The sequence below is a fragment of the Cydia pomonella genome, chromosome 20 (genome assembly GCF_033807575.1).
Source record: "Cydia pomonella isolate Wapato2018A chromosome 20, ilCydPomo1, whole genome shotgun sequence".
NCBI classification, from domain to species: Eukaryota; Metazoa; Arthropoda; class Insecta; order Lepidoptera; family Tortricidae; genus Cydia; species Cydia pomonella.
In genome coordinates, this window is record NC_084722.1 from 10,169,622 (window position 1) to 10,188,153 (window position 18,532).

The 18,532-nt window shown below is 35.2% G+C and overlaps 1 protein-coding gene across 4 annotated transcripts; it reads right to left on the reverse strand.

Annotated features, from left to right (window-relative positions):
• Positions 1–1,373: 1,373 nt before the first annotated feature.
• On the reverse strand, positions 1,374–17,490 carry LOC133528821 (peptidoglycan-recognition protein LB-like). Of its 4 annotated transcripts, none has more exons than XM_061866289.1 (5): positions 17,341–17,490; positions 12,694–12,840; positions 9,212–9,461; positions 7,879–7,997; positions 1,374–1,732 (listed from the first exon to the last, which is right to left on the reverse strand). In XM_061866289.1, exons 1-5 carry the CDS (start codon positions 17,402–17,404, stop codon positions 1,467–1,469), a joined length of 846 nt encoding a protein of 281 aa, XP_061722273.1. In that variant the 5' UTR covers positions 17,405–17,490; the 3' UTR covers positions 1,374–1,466. The 4 variants fall into 4 exon arrangements, with proteins under 4 accessions (XP_061722273.1, XP_061722274.1, XP_061722275.1 ...); XM_061866290.1 differs by lacking the exon at positions 17,341–17,490 and adding an exon at positions 13,753–14,168; XM_061866291.1 differs by lacking the exon at positions 17,341–17,490 and adding an exon at positions 13,661–14,168.
• Between the last annotated feature and the right edge of the window lie 1,042 nt (positions 17,491–18,532).

The following is an 18,532-nucleotide window of genomic DNA, read 5'->3' on the forward strand; positions in this document are numbered from 1 at the left end:
GTTGTATAAAAGCAATCGACGCGCGCTTCAGCAAACATCCCTGATGCGCTACAGAAGCGGGGCAGCCCCACCAATACCCGGAATGCGTTGTTATATTGAACCCGAAGGGCCCCGTAGGCCCGCTGAGTGTAGTACGTCCATAAGCTGCACGTATACAGGGAGGTGCAATATGCTCTAAAAAGAGTTAATTTCACCTCCCTAGTACAGCGCGCAAACTTACGCGCAATCATGTTTGCCCTTACCGACAGGGCCCTCCGTTCGCGCTCAATATCCATGTTATCTTTTAAATCTGAGGTGACAACATGGCCTAAGTATTTAAAAGACATTACCCTTTCTAGAGGATAATATACATATAGAGGATAATAATATACATGTATTAGCTATTTATTATTTAAAGTGGCGACATTGATACAGTAAGTTTATTTATTAAACAAATAATATACATGTATTAAATTTCCCACCCTTCATTTATTGATCTATGAAGAACTGCGTAGCATTTTGATCGCGTGTGTGTTCCTATTTAATAAGTTTTCAGTTATAATTTTAAGTGAGTTAAAAGAAAAAAGCAAGCATCTAGATATGTATAATTAATTTATTACGAGCTATAAAACCTTATCAACATACATTGCACGTCTCATTGAATACTTGATTCGATACAGTATATGATTAACTTATCGGAATTACGACATCAGATCAAAACAGATGACATTATATTCTCTACATTAAATATCAATAAATATTGCCATATATTGTAGTGACAGGACACATTAACAAGTCAATAAACTGGGTGCCTAGCCAAGGTGGCAATCGCTTGCGCTACGACAACGAAACGCTTTTCGTCTCTATCACTCTTCCTTATTAGTGCTACAGAAACAGTTGCGTTTCGGTCGCTACGGAGCGAAAACGATTGGCATGTTGGCTACGCACCCAGAACTCCCAGAAGTGCACGTCTTTAATACATATTTATTTAGCTACTTAATCTATTTTGCTATTCTGGCCTACTAGAAAGATCCTTCAATTATTATTATTATTATTTTTTTTTATACTACGTCGGTGGCAAACAAGCATACGGCCTGCCTGATGGTAAGCAGTCTCCGTAGCCTATGTACACCTGCAACTCCAGAGGAGTTACATGCGCGTTGCCGACCCTAACCCCACCCCCCTCGTTGAGCTCTGGCAACCTTACTCACCGGCAGGAACACAACACTATGAGTAGGGTCAAGTGTTATTTGGCTGCGGTTTTCTGTAAGGTGGAGGTACTTCCCCAGTTGGGCTCTGCTCTAGATCTGGAATGACATCTGCTGTGCTGTGCCCTACCACACAAGGCGAGATGACATTCACATTGCCCATACCTCTCTTTTGGACGTAATTATTTACCGTATTTTACAATTGAAACTGGTTTTTCGATGGCTGTTACGGCTACCAATATACATATGGTGGGACAATACCTATCACTAAAGTTTGCCTCAAATTGACTTAAGCGTTTTATTATATTCCTTTCTAAAATCCTCGCTAAGCTCAGGCACATTGACAAGGTCCTCATTCGATGCAGGGAAGGCCGACCAGTGGTCCCAGCTCTTAATTGCTTCAAAGAAGGTTTGCCCCGGGCACGCGGTCTCTCTCACTTGTCGATGTCCAACCAGCTTGTAGTTAGGTTGGATGTAGCCCAGCTCAACGCCAGCTGTTATTAATGATTTCACGGTTTTTATCTGCTCTGCTGGTGGGGTGGAGTCTGAAAGTAAATAATAAGGTGATGTTATAATTACATGTTATAATACTGATGTATAACGGGTTTTATCCTTCTTGCTAATGAGAAATTTGGTAGTTACCACCGTGCATAAAAGACACAATGCACTGACATATATCTAAGAACCGGCCTTGCGGGCACTAAGAATGATACAAGTTCAGTGGTGCCACTCACGAATTCGAGCCAATCGTGCAGTCTGGGGTAACTAGTTGCGACCAATTAGACCAGCGGTTGAACAAAAATGGGTTTCGATAATATTAAAGTTTTTTCTTTTTTGATATGTCATTGGGAGTATGTTAAATAATACTTTGGTAAAAAGTTAGAAATTTTAAGGTTGAGCTTTCGGTTATATTTAAATATTTTAATTTTTGCTAATAACTAAGTAAATATAGAATTAAAGTTACAGAAAACTTTAGCATATCGAATAACACTTCAATTTATGTACAATTTTCAGTTTTTAGAAATCTGGAACAGCTGCTTTATGGTAAACGTAAAAACACGAGTTATTTTGTAAATATAGAATTAGAGTTGCTGATATTGCAAAATTACGATATTATGGATCAACTTAGTATTCTAGTAAAAAGTTAGACATGTAGACAATGTGCTTGTCTAGATATTGATTTCAGGTTAAGCAGTATAGCTTATATTGAATTAAAGTTTGTAGAGTTAATAATAATCGATCATCAACAATGATCTCAGTTACTAAACAAAAATTTAGAAATATAAAATCACGGCAACACTCATTACTGATATGTATGCATTCCTTGCTTATATAAATACGTTACGTTTCAAACGTGCGGCAAGTTTGCGCGCGCCGAGCGCTATAGCAGGAGGCAGCGAACAACGGTAGTGGGGAGCGGGGTGTCCTTGTCTGCGTCTACGGTCCATCAAAAAAATTCCTAAAGCGTGTTTTAAATTAATAGCAATAGAAAATTGTTATTCTGTTGTTACTATAATAGGTATTGCCCGCGATTTCGTTCACGTAGAATTCGTTATCGCGTTACATGAATATTATTTATTTATTTAAACTTTATTGCACAAACAAAAAAAAACACAAATGGCGGACTTAATGCCAAAAGGCATTCTCTACCAGTCAACCATTGGGTCAAATAGAGACAAAAAAAAACACATTCTCATACAGATGACCACCCTTCCTTGTACCATTTTAAAAGCCAGTTGCAGCTTTTCTTTCCCGATTTTTTTCAGATGTTTGGACTTGGTATTTTCCTCGCGATAGTTATTTGTTTTAAGGGGAATGTTGTTGTTAACCGCTAATGCTAATATTGATAACCGATAGTTATATAGAGATACGTTATAAGGTATGTGCACCCTCATGTTATTTATTTCTGATAAGAAATAAATGTAAGACAAAATTCACAGTGATACATTTCAAGTAGGTTGCCTTGTAAGATTGCGTACGGATAGTTTTTTTGTTTGTTATTTCATCGTATGATATACGAGGGCTGATCCGAAAGTTGTTAGTTGCTTCGGCTCTACTCATGCGATAAAAAATTTATTTATACTATTGTGAGGGATTTTTCAGTACTTATTAAAGTGGTGTAAATACATTTATAGAAAACGCTTATTTTTGTTTTTATTTTATTTCTACTTCGAGGCGTCGAAGCCTAACCATCAGTCATGAAAATCAGTAATTGAGACTCCATATGCGCTGTCATTTTGTAGACAGTTTTTGTAAAAAAAAAACAAAAGTTTTTTAGGTGCTACTAATGACGAATCTCGGCCGTTCTTTTACGTATAAATTGTTTTGATTGAGTAAATATTATTATGATTTAATACGTGTCAACGATGAGTCCTTTCATTAAAAGTAAAAATTTCTGATATTTAAAAAAATATATATATGCACATAAGATTAATTATTTATTTATACATTGAAAATATCAGAAGGAAGATAATAATCAGTCCTGGGTAAATTTAAGTTCAATTTTCAAAGATTTCAATACGAAATTCATTTAATTGTGCCAAAAATTGCCGTTTTTTCTAAGCAATTCGTAACTCCATACAAAACAGCTTTCAGTTGAAAATAATAATAAAAAAACTATTTGCATTAAATAAAAATAAAAATGCTGGTCATAAGTAGCATTGAAATATCCCTCACAATAGTATAAATATTTTTTTTTTTGCATAAGTACAGCCTAAGCAACTAACAACTTTCGGATCAGCCCTCGTATCAAATGAAAGCTTATTTGAAAGTTGCCGTATTAAAAAGGTTGGTCCAGTTAATGGTCGCCTAGATTAACCGATTTTTATATAAAATGTAGGCAACCATGGACTGGACCAACTTGTTAAAAAGGCAACCTAGTACAGTTAGTAATATAGTACCTGGGCGACCGAGCTTTGCTCGGTTATAACTCTTTATTGTAATATGGTGGTGATAATGTACATAAACTTAAAAAGTAAAATGTGAACTGACAATTATTATTATTTACAATCGATTTTAACCTTACAGCACTTGTCACAGAGTAATGCCATCTATTGTCGATTTCTCTTATTACATAGGTCATTTTTTTTACTAAATTAAACTTGTGTAAAACAATAAAAATTAAAAAATTATATATAAACTTGAACATATAAAAAAAACTAAAGTTAGTCACCGGGTGAGATTCGAACCCGTAACACTCGTTTAGCAGTCCGCGTCTTAACCCGCTGGACCAGACGGACAGTGGCCGGTAACACGAAATTAGTGACCATATTCTGCGTCGAAAGAAAAACGCATGAAAACTCGAAAACACGCATTTTCCCAAACCTAAGACTAATTTAGATAGATTGTATACCCCCAAAAACCCCTATATACCAAATTTCAGCGAAATCGTTAGAGCCGTTTCCGAGATCACAGAAATATATATATATATATACACAAGAATTGCTCGTTTAAAGGTATAAGATAAAATAACTTTTCTTTTGATATATCATGTGACGTTTTCGTTTACACACTAAAAGCACAGTGTAAAAAGTAACAGTGGGCCGACGCCTTTGATGTTTGCGTAAATGCCGACACCGCTCAAGGTCTCCGTACCTACCTAGGGTTATCACAGACTTACACAACTGCCCAAAAGAGGATGGAAATGTTTTTAGTTTTCATGTTGTAGGATCTATGTGTACTAATTTTACAAATGACGTCCATTTTGGAAATAAAGATGGCGGACGTCACTTTTTTGAAAAAGTCGTCATGGGTGTTGTTTTCTGGGTTTTTAGGGGTGTGGATTTCAAAAATGGCATCTATTTTGAAAATAATTATGGCGGACGCTACTTTTTGAAATGGGTGTCGATGTGTGTAGCCGTGATATCAACCACCTTTAATTCTAAAATGGTCTCTATTTTTGAAATCTGCACCTCGAAGAACCTCGGAGATGACACCCATACCGATTTTTAAGAAAAATGAATGTCCGCCATCTTGGGTTCCATAATGGATGTCATTTTCGTAATCGGCACCCTGAGGACTTTCAAAAATAATGAAAACATCAAATACTACATGATACATATACAAACAGAAGCAAGAAACAATTTCTTGCTTTTTAAATTCTTAAACTACTCATAATTTCTTAAAATAAGTTATAAAACATGTCCGCCATTTTGAATTTGAAAATTGATATCATAATTATGATATATTTTTGTTTACACTGAGACAAATAATTAGCACATGTCGTATGAAATATTTTAATTGTGTTTTTTTTATTTTTTTTTATACTACGTCGGTGGCAAACAAGCATACGGCCTGCCTGATGGTAAGCAGTATCCGTAGCCTATGTACGCCTGCAACTCCAGAGGAGTTACATGCGCGTTGCCGACCCTAACACCCTCCCACCCCTCGTTGAGCTCTGGCAACCTTACTCACCGGCAGGAACACAACACTATGATAGTAGGGTCTAGTGTTATTTGGCTGCGATTTTCTGTAAGGTGGAGGTACTTCCCCAGTTGGGTTCTGCTCTAGATCTGGTATGACATCCGCTGTGCTGTGCCCTACCACACAGAGCCAGATGACATTTACAATGCCCATACCTCTCTTATAATGCCTGTGCTAAAAATGTGATTGCGAACTACCTGCAATAACTATACAGTACCTGGGCGACCGAGCTTTGCTCGGTTATAACTAACTATTTATTGTAATATGGTGGTGTATAGGTGATAATCTTAACTACATTCTTTTACTAAATTAAACTTGTCTAAAACAATAAAAATTAAAAAATTATATATAAAATTGAACATATAAAAAAAAACAAAAGTTAGTCACCAGGCGAGATTCGAACCCGTAACACTCGTTTAGCAGTCCGCGTCTTAAACCACTGGACCAGACGGACAGTGGCCGGCAACACGAAATTAGCGACCATATTCTGCGTCGAAAGAAAAACGCATGAAAACTCGAAAACACGCGTTTTCCCAAACATAAGACTAATCTAGATCGATTGTTTACCCCCAAAAACCCCCATATACCAAATTTCAGCAAAATCGTTAGAGCCGTTTCCGAGATCTCGGAAATATATATATACAAGAATTGCTCGTTTAAAGGTATAAGATAATTAGGCATTAAAACACTCGTGTGATCTTTTTAAGAAACTCACTTCGTTCGTTTCCTAAGCCCACACTCGTGTATTTTAATGCCTTTTATTATGTAGCAGTAACATAAACTACTAATATATGTTGAAAGTAAGTACAGGCGGCTAACACAATGGTAACAAAAGACAAAAGTTTTGAAAATGTAATTTTCATCATCGTCACTTGGCTTGTACATTTGAGGGCCTATCGCGAACCACGTTCGACGTGTTACCTCTCTGTCGCACTTGTAAATTCGTACGTAAGTATGACAGGGAGGCAACACGTCGAACGTGGTTCGCGGTAAGCCCTCTGATGCCACCTCCATTAGTCTTTTGTACGCCGGTATAGCCTTCGACTCAATGTATAATCTACACTTTTTATGGAAACGTAGTTCCTCCTTCCCGTAGAAATATTTAACTTTCCCATCACCAAGAAAGATTTTTTTGCTCGCAGTTATTAACTGCTCAATTCCTCGTTTTTTCTCTGTTACTAAGTCAGTACAGTACAGTACACATATGAAACATTTTTCACTCATTTTGAAGTCATAATAACTTTTATTCTATAATTAAATTCATGTAATGTCCGCATCTAATTTATGTGCACGATAAACAAACAAATGAATGATTTGAAAGAAAAGACAAACAGCGCTTGCGAAGCTGAGCGGGCGGCGCGGGCGGGGCGAGGTATCTATCGCTCACTAGGTCGGCTACGATAGGCTCCCGCGCGCCGAGCCGACATGTTGACGGACCAGCGCGGCGTGGTTATGAATTTCGCGCCTTTTTAAGTTGATTTTACTATTACAATGCAAGCTACACACAGATATTTCTACCTTTCCATAAAATGGCTGTATATATTATTTTATAGTAATAGACTTATCTCTACGGACTTTAATTCAATATTAGATCTTACAGGACAAAAAACGCATATTAATTGTAAAGCACATATCCTATTCTTCTAATTTTTTGCCTTGCCTATTAACTTAAGAATTTAGATATGATATTGTGGATTTTTCAAACTTTAATTCAATATTGACAAAATAATAAGCTAATTTGAGTTTGACAAAGTAGCACGTTGATTTTTTTTCTAAAAATTTGATAGCATAAAGCCTCATACATATTATAAAAGACGATGCTTAAGTTTTGTACTTTAATTCAATATTCAAAATTCATCAATAAAAATACATAAATACCTTATTTATATCTAACGCTCGTTCTAAATTTTCTTCATATATTACAAATATGCTTAAAAATATGTCCCATACCAGATAAACATCACTTTTCACTCTTTAGAATTATCGAAACTTATAGGGCAAAAATCCGGTCCCACTATTGGTCTAAATCGCGCGCGTGACGCGAACTCATCAACCAATCGCGTTGTTGTGGTGTTGTCGGAGCGACATGCGAATCGGACTCAGTGTGCCATGCGCCTATGGGTAGGTTTAAGTAAGAACCTAATTTTTTTTATGGAGGGACTTTCGAGTAGATGCTTTTGGGGAGGCTTGAGCCCGTCAGCCACCCCTTTCTATCCGCCAATGCTATGTCTGCAGATTTACGTAAAGACACTTGGTGTAATTTACTTACTTGTCCAATCGCCGATGACGCAGATGCCAATGCTGATGTTGTTGAAATGCAGCGCGTGGGCTCCAAGAATGGACCATCCTCTGCCTTCATACGCCACTCCGTCGCTGCCCACTCCAAAACTAAAAGAAGTAACAATAAGACGAACCTTTAAAAAAATAAATTCCTCCTTCATTCTTCAAGTTTTAAGGTCTGGCATTTGAATCCATCGAGATTTGAGGAGTTCCCTCAAGTCAACTAGACCTTAACAAAAATATTTTCTTAAAACCATATTTGCTTAGCAAGTTTAACGAAGAAGACAAATAACCAAATGTGAAATACGCGTCGTAGAAGAGATCCGTTCTGGTCTTCATCAGCAGTTCCACTTCACCAAATTGCACTTTTTAAATGCAAATAAATTATAAATATACAAAAATAATATAACTATGCGTGCCCATAAAAAAAAAAAGATTTGAGAACTTTCCTCAATTCCTTATGGATCCCATCATCAGAACTGGATTTGACAAAAATGGCACCAATTTGGAATGGAACTTTAAACTTGTGTACCAAAACATGAATTTTCGGAATCAGTTCACACATGTACAAAAACAATAAGGTCGAATTAATAGCCTGCTCCTCCTTTTTTTTAACGGTTTAAATACATGGAAAATATTTAGAAGTGGAAAAACGTTTTCTCTTCTTGTATGGACTATCACGTGGTAGGTATACTTCCCTCTTAAACCCTTACAATAAAGAGATAGGTATAATTACATTTTACCGCCCGACAATAGCGTTGTGCACATGTCAGTCATCGGCCGTGTAATGCATAACATTACACGGCCGATGCAATGGGATGCATATCAAGCAGTAACAAGAATATCTATACCTACTCATAAAATGCTCGGAGACTGCTTGCCCTCAGGCGGGCCGTATGCGTGTTTGCCACCGACATAGTATAAAAAAATGCATATTTCCAAAAACATGCACACGTGCGCATACCTACATGTTACTTTACAGATATGTATAAATAAATATCATTTAATATAGGGACATTCCTACACAAATTGACTAAGTCCCACGGTAAGCTCAAGAAGGCTTGTGTTGTGGGTACTCAGACAACGATATATATAATTTACAAATATTTAAATACATAGAAAACATCTATGAATCATGAACAAATACCTGTGCTCATCACACAAATACATGCTTTTACCGGGATTCGAACCAAGGACCATCGGCTTCATAGGCAGGGTCACTATTATAATCAATATTATACCCACTAAGCCAGACCGGAATCGGAACACCTACTACTGTGTTTTTCTCAAAATATAGGCAATTATAACAGTAATTTACTTACTGATATCCAATATCCCACCAATGCCGATCATCTATATGAAAATTCTGCATACTCTTCATAGCCTTTATACAGTCATCTCTATTGTAGCAAGCTTCCGGGCTATATGAATGGTGGATAACCACATATGGAACCGGCGTGCGTAGTTGCAGCGTTTCTACTGCCGCCCTGGCCCCCCATTCTGAACGACTCACGTAGGGAAAGTCGTAGGTGACAATCTCGTTTTCTGCTGGATTGGAACTAGACGATTTTCCTGTAATTAATTAAAAGCTATTTTGCGTTTCATTTGTCTATTTAATTGTGTGTTAAGCGAATATAAAATTTACTCAAAGTTTCAAATTAAGTATGTCACTACCTACTGTGTTTATCCTTTAAGAGTATGCAGTTTAGCATTGCTCACTCATATAAGGAAAGTAGTATTTTAAAGTAAGAAATAATTTCGCGTAATGAAAGATAACAAATGAATCACCTCTTTTGAAAAAAGAAATCAATATTATTTAAATAATGAAAGTAATAAATTTGTCTGTGTGGAAGAGAAGAGTCGTGTAATATAAGGAAACCAAATACATCTCACGGCTCTTCTCTTTCCGCAGACTCTAGCTAGAGATAGGAGTCTACAACAAAAGTAGAGGTTTTACAAACCTATCTGGCTGTATGTATGCAGTGGGGACCATTAGGGTACCGACACGTAAAAGCACACAAGTAGTTACGAATTGTGAAAAAAAAGTTATAGTTTTTTTTTTATTGTGTCACTAATTCATACGAATCAAGTAGGTAAAAAGCGGCCAAGTGCGAGTCGGACTCGCCCATGAAGGGTTCCGTACCATTTATGACGTATTAAAAAAAAACTACTTACTGGATCTCGTTCAAACCAATTTTCGGTGAAAGTTTGCATGGTAATGTATATCATATATTTTTTTTAGATTTTTCATTCTGTTTTTTTTAGAAGTTACAGGGGGGGGGGGACACATTTTTTCACTTTGGATGTGTCTCTCGCGCAAACTATTAAGTTTAAAAAAAAATGATATTAGGAACCTAAATATCATTTTTGAAGACCTATCCATAGATACCCCACACGTATGGGTTTGATGAAAAAAGATTTTTTGAGTTTCAGTTCTAAGTATGGGGAACCCCCAAAATTTATTGTATTTTTTTCTATTTTTGTGTCAACATCCTAATGCGGTTCATAGAATACATCTACTTACCAAGTTTGAACAGTATAGCTCTTATAGTTTCGGAAAAAAGTGGCGGTGACATAATCGGACAGACAGACGGACATGACGAATCTATAAGAGTTCCGTTTTTGTAAACTGTAAACGAGGTCTTTAGATGCACGACAGCTGCAGGCTGGAGAGGCCTTCACTTACCCCTCGTTGCACAATGTACTATTGAGTTAATAAAGATTCTCAGTTAAATAAAAAAAGGAATATTTACTGACCTGCCTGAGATATTACAACCATGTTACTATCAATAATGACAGCGCAAGTGTCCAGATAAAATTTAAATATTTACATACATAAATAAATAAACACGTCTTAACACTACGAGATAAGAGTCTCAACTGAGCAAACAAGTTTAACAAGTTTTTTTATAAAGGACAAGACGTGTTGTCCGTCTCTCTCCAACTTCCTTTATTATTATGTATTTTAGGCGTAAAGGTTGGCTGATTAATGGCCTTGACAATATATTTAATTCAAGTCATCCGAAAATTAGGGGATTTCTTTTATTTCTACATTCCGTGTGACCCACACTTCTTATTCGTATAGGGCTACAAAATATCGGACGATGACACAATCACAAAAAACTATGTTGAACCGGTCTAAGTGCTTTATCGAACCTTATTACGAGTGCTGATTAAAATATACAGTACCTATGTATACTAACGAAAAACATTTGTTAAAACTGGTGGAACTTTATTAAGTAGCCTTTTGTGGCATTTAATTATTTAATTTGCTCAAGTACCTTTTTTGCAGCCGGTTAAAGGCCTTTTTGAACAATTTCAACACACTTGCTCGTAACGTGGAGCTTATTGAACCGCTTTTAGGCTCATAACCCTAGATATTACACACGCGTGCTTTTTTTGTATATTATCGCACTCGTGCGGTAATGTATGATAATCCGATCGAGTTAAGATTGTAAGTAATTGCTAATAATATGTATGGAGACGGAGCCATCTTATATTGATCGAGTAGATTTTACAACATAGACTCGGGGGCGCGGCCCGCCCGGCGGCTGGCAGCGAGGGCCGGCCGGGCCGCCAGCGGCTGGGTCGAGGGGCTGGCAGGCAGTATGAGATAGGTACAACGCAAAACAATGAGAAATACTAACTTTTTTAGCAATAAAAACTTTATAATTATTAAAAAAAAATGTTTTCCTCGCAAGTGTGTTGAAAAACGTATATGAAACGCGTGTGCATTGGTCATTACACTCTTCTTATTGCGCGCTCGCTTTCAGCTCGTGCGCATAATATCGTGTGTGGTGTTCAACGTACTACACTTGTGTCACAATACAATAGTATATTATTGTAACCCCTGTAAAGTTTGTTTACGTTTTTGATTTATCACAGTGAAAAAACCATGTGAAAACGCTCGGTGTACTGTTTATATGTAACTAGGGGCAACTGATCAACGTTTACGTTGTTATTGATAACGATCATGCCAATTGTTAATGAGTAACTTAGGTAATATGGAAGGTAGAGGTAAGGAATACTATCTCCATAGGCAGAACTGTTGCAAGTGTCCAGCTGTCAGCTATAAATACATAATAGTTCTAGATCTCTCCAGAGTATCGTATCCAGAGAACGTAGGCGTTATTGACGGAGAGAAATGCGCTGTGTATGATTTAAAAAAAAATTCAAGTATTCTAGGTATTGTAGCGCCACTTATTGGAGATTCTATTCATTATCTCTACCTTCCATACTAGGTAATTATTTCAATAATGGCCGTTATCATTGACAACGCGCATGCGATGCGTTTTGTGTGTACACAAAACGTTTTGTGTGTGTGTTCGGATACATACAAAATATATTTATTTTATGATTAATTGACTAGTTACGCCTGATTATATGCACTACTTTTAATAAGCAGACAGACAATAACATCTATCTGATTATTTTGTCTACATTCAACTGAAATGTTCACTGAATACTAAGAATATTGCTGGTCAGTAAGTATGTATTAAATGGAAACCGTAAATATAAAAAAATAAAGTTTCTCAAAAGGCGCCAAAATTTAATATTCTCCTTTTCTTTTATGACTCTTAATAGATAAATGCCGCTTACCTCTTATCGTATAATTTATCTATAAAACTGCTTATTTTTTTTAAATGAAAATTTATTTTTAACTAATTATATTTTTTTATACATCCAATCATTTCATTTATTTGCACTTTGTATTAGTTTGTATGATATATCGATATTTATGCAAATTGACTTTAAATTATGAATCAGTAACTCTGACTAGGTACGGGTACAAAATTTTACTTACGAGTTAACATTACAGTTGGGACGGCCACAGCCACCCCCACCAATCCGATCAATAAAAGCGCAATCAATATTCTCATTCTATTTATCTTATTTACGGTTTTCACCGGATGCGATTCTTCACAATCACTGTCGTACGCATCTGACATATCTGCAACCAAATTATACATGAATCAACGATGAGAAACCAAGCGAAACCTTTGAAAAATAGCTGGGAACTATTTAATTTCCGTGTGATAATTTTATCTTATAATCTGTAGATATCGAGTTTTATCGGACGCGTACGCGTGAGGAGATAAGTTATTACGAGTGCGATTACAAATACGCATAGAAATAAGTAAAAACATAAACACGGTTGTCATCTACCACATAAAGTATAATTTTAATTGATAATGGGTATTACTAACATGAAGCATCTTTATCTGCATTTTTAAAGCTACTGCATTTACCAATCAATCTAACGCGGGTGCTAAGTTTTTTCAGATAATACTTTAATTCAAAGCAGGTAGGCACTTAACAACTTCGGACTGCAACGGCATTCATAAAATCATTAATCAATGAGTAATGTAGCTTATTATATTTAAAAAAGCTACTGATATTTCGCAAAATCTCAGTAAACCAATATGTTCAAAACTAGATTATCTATTTGATTTGTTTACATAAAATTTCTACAGACAATAAAACACAAAACCCATGAATATAATCAAAACCGAACTATCGTTAAACGCTTTACTCAATAAACGTATATTTGTAGGTAATTCAATGTTATAGTTTGAATAAACTAAAATTTTGACGAATATAAAATATTTACATTGCCAAAATTACCGTAAAAAATATTTGCAATTACATTTTCTAAATTTATCTTGAATCTTAAATCCAATGACTCACTAAATTATTTAAAGGAAAAAACTGAATCGTCATAATTACTGCAACTTCTTTAACAACCAGAAAAAAATGTAAAAAAATCCTACACTTTAATCAACAACTGATCCCCGTAGACACACTTGTCCAATATCTTGATAACTTGAGACTAAATAAATTGGACAACTGTACGTGAACTCACAATTTGAGCTAGCAGCGAGGTGGACTGGCGGGGCACTATAGAAACTCGGTGTATGGTTGAACAGGCCTTATACATTTATATATAGGTGCTTTGGCAATCGAGGTGATTCCCCGACCGACATTCTTGATCAGATGGTCTGAATTCACGAAATGAAAAATGGTATGACATTTGTACTGGTAAATTTTCTGATTAAGAATATCATTAGGTACTTTGTTTAGAATATATAGAAGCGTACTTAATAATGTTTATGATGCTTACAAAAGCTATTTTAGGTAGTAAGGTATGGTTAAGACTTGAAATAGCTAGGTGGTTATTAGAATTAAAATCTCTTCGAATGACGTTTCAGGTTAATGAACATTCAGTCATTTCCAAGTTCATTGCAAAGTAGTGGAGATAGTAGTCATGAACAGTAAAAAGTAACGTCCAGTTAAATACATTTACACCTTTAAACTTATGGGTTTTTTTAAGAGGGTGTTTTTTCGACATTTGTAAAGTAGTTTTTTATTATTAGAAAATACGATTACAATCATCGTTTTAGGAAGGGTTATTAACAACAAAAAATATACTGTACGAGGCACCACTCTAGTTTTTATCGTTAGATATGGACGTTTGATTATCGATATTAGTATGACACTATTCAGCAATTTGTAAGGTGCTTTTGACATTGTAAATCGCATTTTTTCAACTTTCTATGGTAGCAGTGGCGTAGCTTGCCGTGGGTGAATGGGTCCCTCGCACACAGCCTCCAACTTAGGGGGGCCCCGCAAAGCCAACCGTCTTTATTACCTTGGGAATACAGATTGAAAAGAGCCCCGCAGATGTAGTTTCGCCCACGACTAAATTAGTTCACGCTATGCCAATGTATGGCAGTATCAAAATTGTTTTGGCATTACCTATTTATTATTTTTGTGGCATTTGTAAGAACCTGACGACATTTTTATGGCACCTTTCCGATGTTTGTATGGCACTATGTCGACATTTGTATTGTCAAAGTAGCCGTAGCTTGCAATTGTTTGCCCTTCTTTCGTACATTATGTACCCAATTCACGTATTTATTAATCACAATATTCTTAAACCATATTTCCCACTGTTAAAGAAAACATACTTTTATGTTAGTTGTATACCTATCAATAAATAAAAGAGTTCATACACATTTCGTAGTCACCGTACGGCGTACCAAAATACGTCGTACAAGAAAATTAACTGTTCTTATTCAAAAATACCTTCATTGCGTCCACTACCGTTGGATCGATGCCCAAGTAATGTACTATTGTATCGTTATTTAAATTGTAATGGTAGATCAATTAGACAAACCAGATGTAAGTAAGGTATCGTCGAGTCATAACAAAAACAGTGCCGCGCCGGATAGCCATAAAAAGACTTTCCTGGTTTCAATGAATATTTCTCTAAATAATTATCTACATAAAGGTATCAAGTATTTGATAATACGTTGCCTACATCCAAAGTTACGATTTTTTTGCCGATCCTATCCGCACGTGAGACACGCAAAATAGCATTAGATTTTGCCGTTTTTAAGGTTTTAAATTCGATTTTATCACACACGATACATACTTAAGGAACATTAGTATATTTTTTTATTAGTTTATAACATAATATAGAATGAAAATATACCCATATTAATAGGTACTGTTCGCACAGGGATAGCAAAAAACCCTCATTTGAAAATTGACTCTTATACATATGTTGGACTTTAGAGAGATTAAAATCACTACAACTAAAACTTGACAAGATTCTATTTGGCCCTGAGATAGTGTCGCTAAAATCTTCACCGGTCATGTCAACAACTAATTTCAAAACATTGTTCGAATTTGAATGTTCCGCAATCCTTCGTGCATGCATCTTATTTTGTTATTGGCGGTTGATTTTTCGTTTAATTCAATTCAATTTATTTGCGAAATGTAGTAATACAATAAGTTCTTATAAACAAAATGGCGCGTATATTCTACTTGAATAAGTATGCAAATATTTACTTATGAGCTACTATTCTAATAACTTATGCTAATAAGTTTTCGAATCCGACATAAATTATAATTACTTACTGCTATAAAATAATATTTTTTACACATTATATTGTATATTAAACATTATTTACACAGTGCATATCTAAGATTATTATGATAATAAATATGTATTCATGTCAAAATTTTAATATATTCTTCAATCCTACAATATTGCTTATTTAAACAGAAGTCACGTAATTTGTTTTTAAATTGAAGCATTATATCTAGGGGTAAATTATTAAATATATATTTATGCTAGTTATTTTAGCTATGAACAAATGAACTGACGCAAAAATAAACTCGGGGTATAAGGCAGGTGATTTCATTCGTGCAAATAATAACAACATCTAGGTGCTGCCAGTCTTGCAGAGCTTGAATAACATTACAGACACACGATATTGACACTTTGTTTTGGATTAATCCAAAAATTAGGTTACTTTTGCTCTTACAATGGGAAAAAAATAAATTAATGATTACTATTTTTCAACTGATAGGCCTTCTTTACATTCCTGGCGATAATTATAGCGTTAGTTTAAATTAAATATTTCATAAATATTCAATGAAATAATAAAACTTTGAGCGTCACTACACTTCACAAATTTCACACACGGATAGCACGCTGACTAGAGAACATAAATTAATGTCACTGAAAACTGTCGCCATATGCAATTAAATCATTTAGAACACTGTCCGTGGAAAAAACATATCACTATCTACCTGTCACTCATAAGTTATTATTACGTTTGTTTACTTGTTAAAATATGTCATAAATTAGAAACTTTACCTTTGCTTGAATCTAGAGACGCGGCTGCGTGTCAAGCCAAGTTCAAAATAAAAGAATTAGCGACGCAGCGGCCGTGTGTTATATTACACGAACCATTTGGAGTCACTTTTGACCCCTACGTAACTCAAAATCTATTAAAAATAAGCATATAAAATTTGGTTCATTTATTAATACCTAACTGGCTGACAAGAATCCCAAATTTCATGAATTTAACACTCACCTAAAAAACGGGATTATTCTTACTGAATGACTGACCTAACATTAAAAACCTAACCCACTTCCAAGTGACCTAGCAAGTTAAATTTGACATCCAGCTGGGCAATTTTGTGTTCACAAACCTAAGATAAAGAAATAGCGACTTTTTTACAATTTGTAATATTTTTCAAAAAAAGTTTTTATTTACCTACACACTAAGCGCCTATCGAAATTGTAATCGCAAAAATAAATTTTTGTTTCGAAACCAACTATTATGAATACTAATAATTTCTGTACAAAAAGTAATGAATATCCCTGATAGTTCAAGTTCAGGATTTGTATTGGCTAGATTTTATACCAACAATCTAAATTTTAGAAAAGTAACATAGACAAATATAATATGGCCTGTACCGACGTAAAACCTAGTAAAATCAAAACCTGAATTTTAATTACAGCCCAAGTGAATTAGAACTTGGCACACATATGGATCTCAATTCTTTTGCTGGCGTAATCAACAACGACGCATATTCTTAATATTGAACTTGGTTCTCATTTAACATTTATCTTTTTGATGGGATTAATACCTACTTGCTGAAGAATTGATGTCTAAGTACGCCGTATTATAATTTTTCACTGCAGATGAGAGCATCATGTTGTATATTTATCACGAAGATGAATGAACTAGAATAGTTACGAAAATAAATGCAGTTGCAATACGAATACTTTTATTTCACAAAACAACTAACGCCTACATATAATAACTGCAACGTTTGCGATTGAGATTCTCAAACCGTGTAGCCCATATGGTGTCGTAGTTTTTTTATTAATAATTTCAATCAATTTTGTTTCAATTTTGTACGAGTACATACTTGTCTCATATTAAATCCTATTTATTCATGAAAACATGTAAAATAATGGAAAATGTATATTTCCGTCACGGTCAAAGTTTCTATGTACGTACCACATTAGTACATGCTTGCAGAAATTGTTGCTAGTTAATTGCTTTGATAAAGATCTGTGACGTACATAGCAGTCACATATTCAGTCAAGTCGTTGCAGTGTTGGAGTTCAAATTACTTTGGTATAAATATCAGTCACCTATATACACATCGTGCACCCATTAGCGTACAATCTGATGCATTGTGCAATGTTTTTAACCTGAATTATCTGATATTGTATAAAGCTTTTTATCTATGTCTATTTGAATTCTATGTCTAGGTGGTACGCACCGCTAAAAGTTAAATAAAATTAGTATCATACTATTACAAAAATCGGAATATACCGCTTGATAAAAAAAAATCTGCAAGTAAATTTACGGTTATTCCCAGCTGTACCCACCAAATTGTTACCAGTGTTACTAGTTCTTACAACCGGGTACAGGTGGGATTTTTTTCCCCAGTTGTTATCACTGGGTCCAGGTGGGAAAAAATCCTAGTTGTTACCACTGGTAACAACTTGGCGGGTACAGCTGGGAATAGCCAAATTTACGTCAGCATCAGGGCCATATTCGAATAGATGATTTGTTAAATGCGGATTTGCAGATAAACTTACATGAAAGTCAAAACTGGGATTTTTTTATTTTAGTAAATCTGCATACTCGACGATTATTACTCGTAGTACATTTGAGAAATTTAGGCTTACTCACGACCTATATTACAGGGAAAAGACAGTATTCGCAATAGGGGAATAACTAAATAAATGACTCTTTTCAATGCTCTTTTTATTTCCTGCTCGTAATTGGTTTGTTTCCTAGTAACAGACAATTCGTTCCTTTTATTTA

Bases quoted from the DNA above. Each gene is read 5' to 3' on its own strand.
- LOC133528821 (XM_061866289.1), bottom strand. From the start codon at position 17,404: ATGATGCTCTCATCTGCAGTGAAAAATTATAATACGGCGTACTTAGAC. The intron at 12,841-17,340 runs GTAGGTATTAAT...ATTTGGTTGCAG, and splicing joins AGACATCAATTCTTCAGCAA to ATATGTCAGATGCGTACGAC. The intron at 7,998-9,211 runs GTAAGTAAATTA...TACTTCTTTTAG, and splicing joins TGGTGGGATATTGGATATCA to TTTTGGAGTGGGCAGCGACG.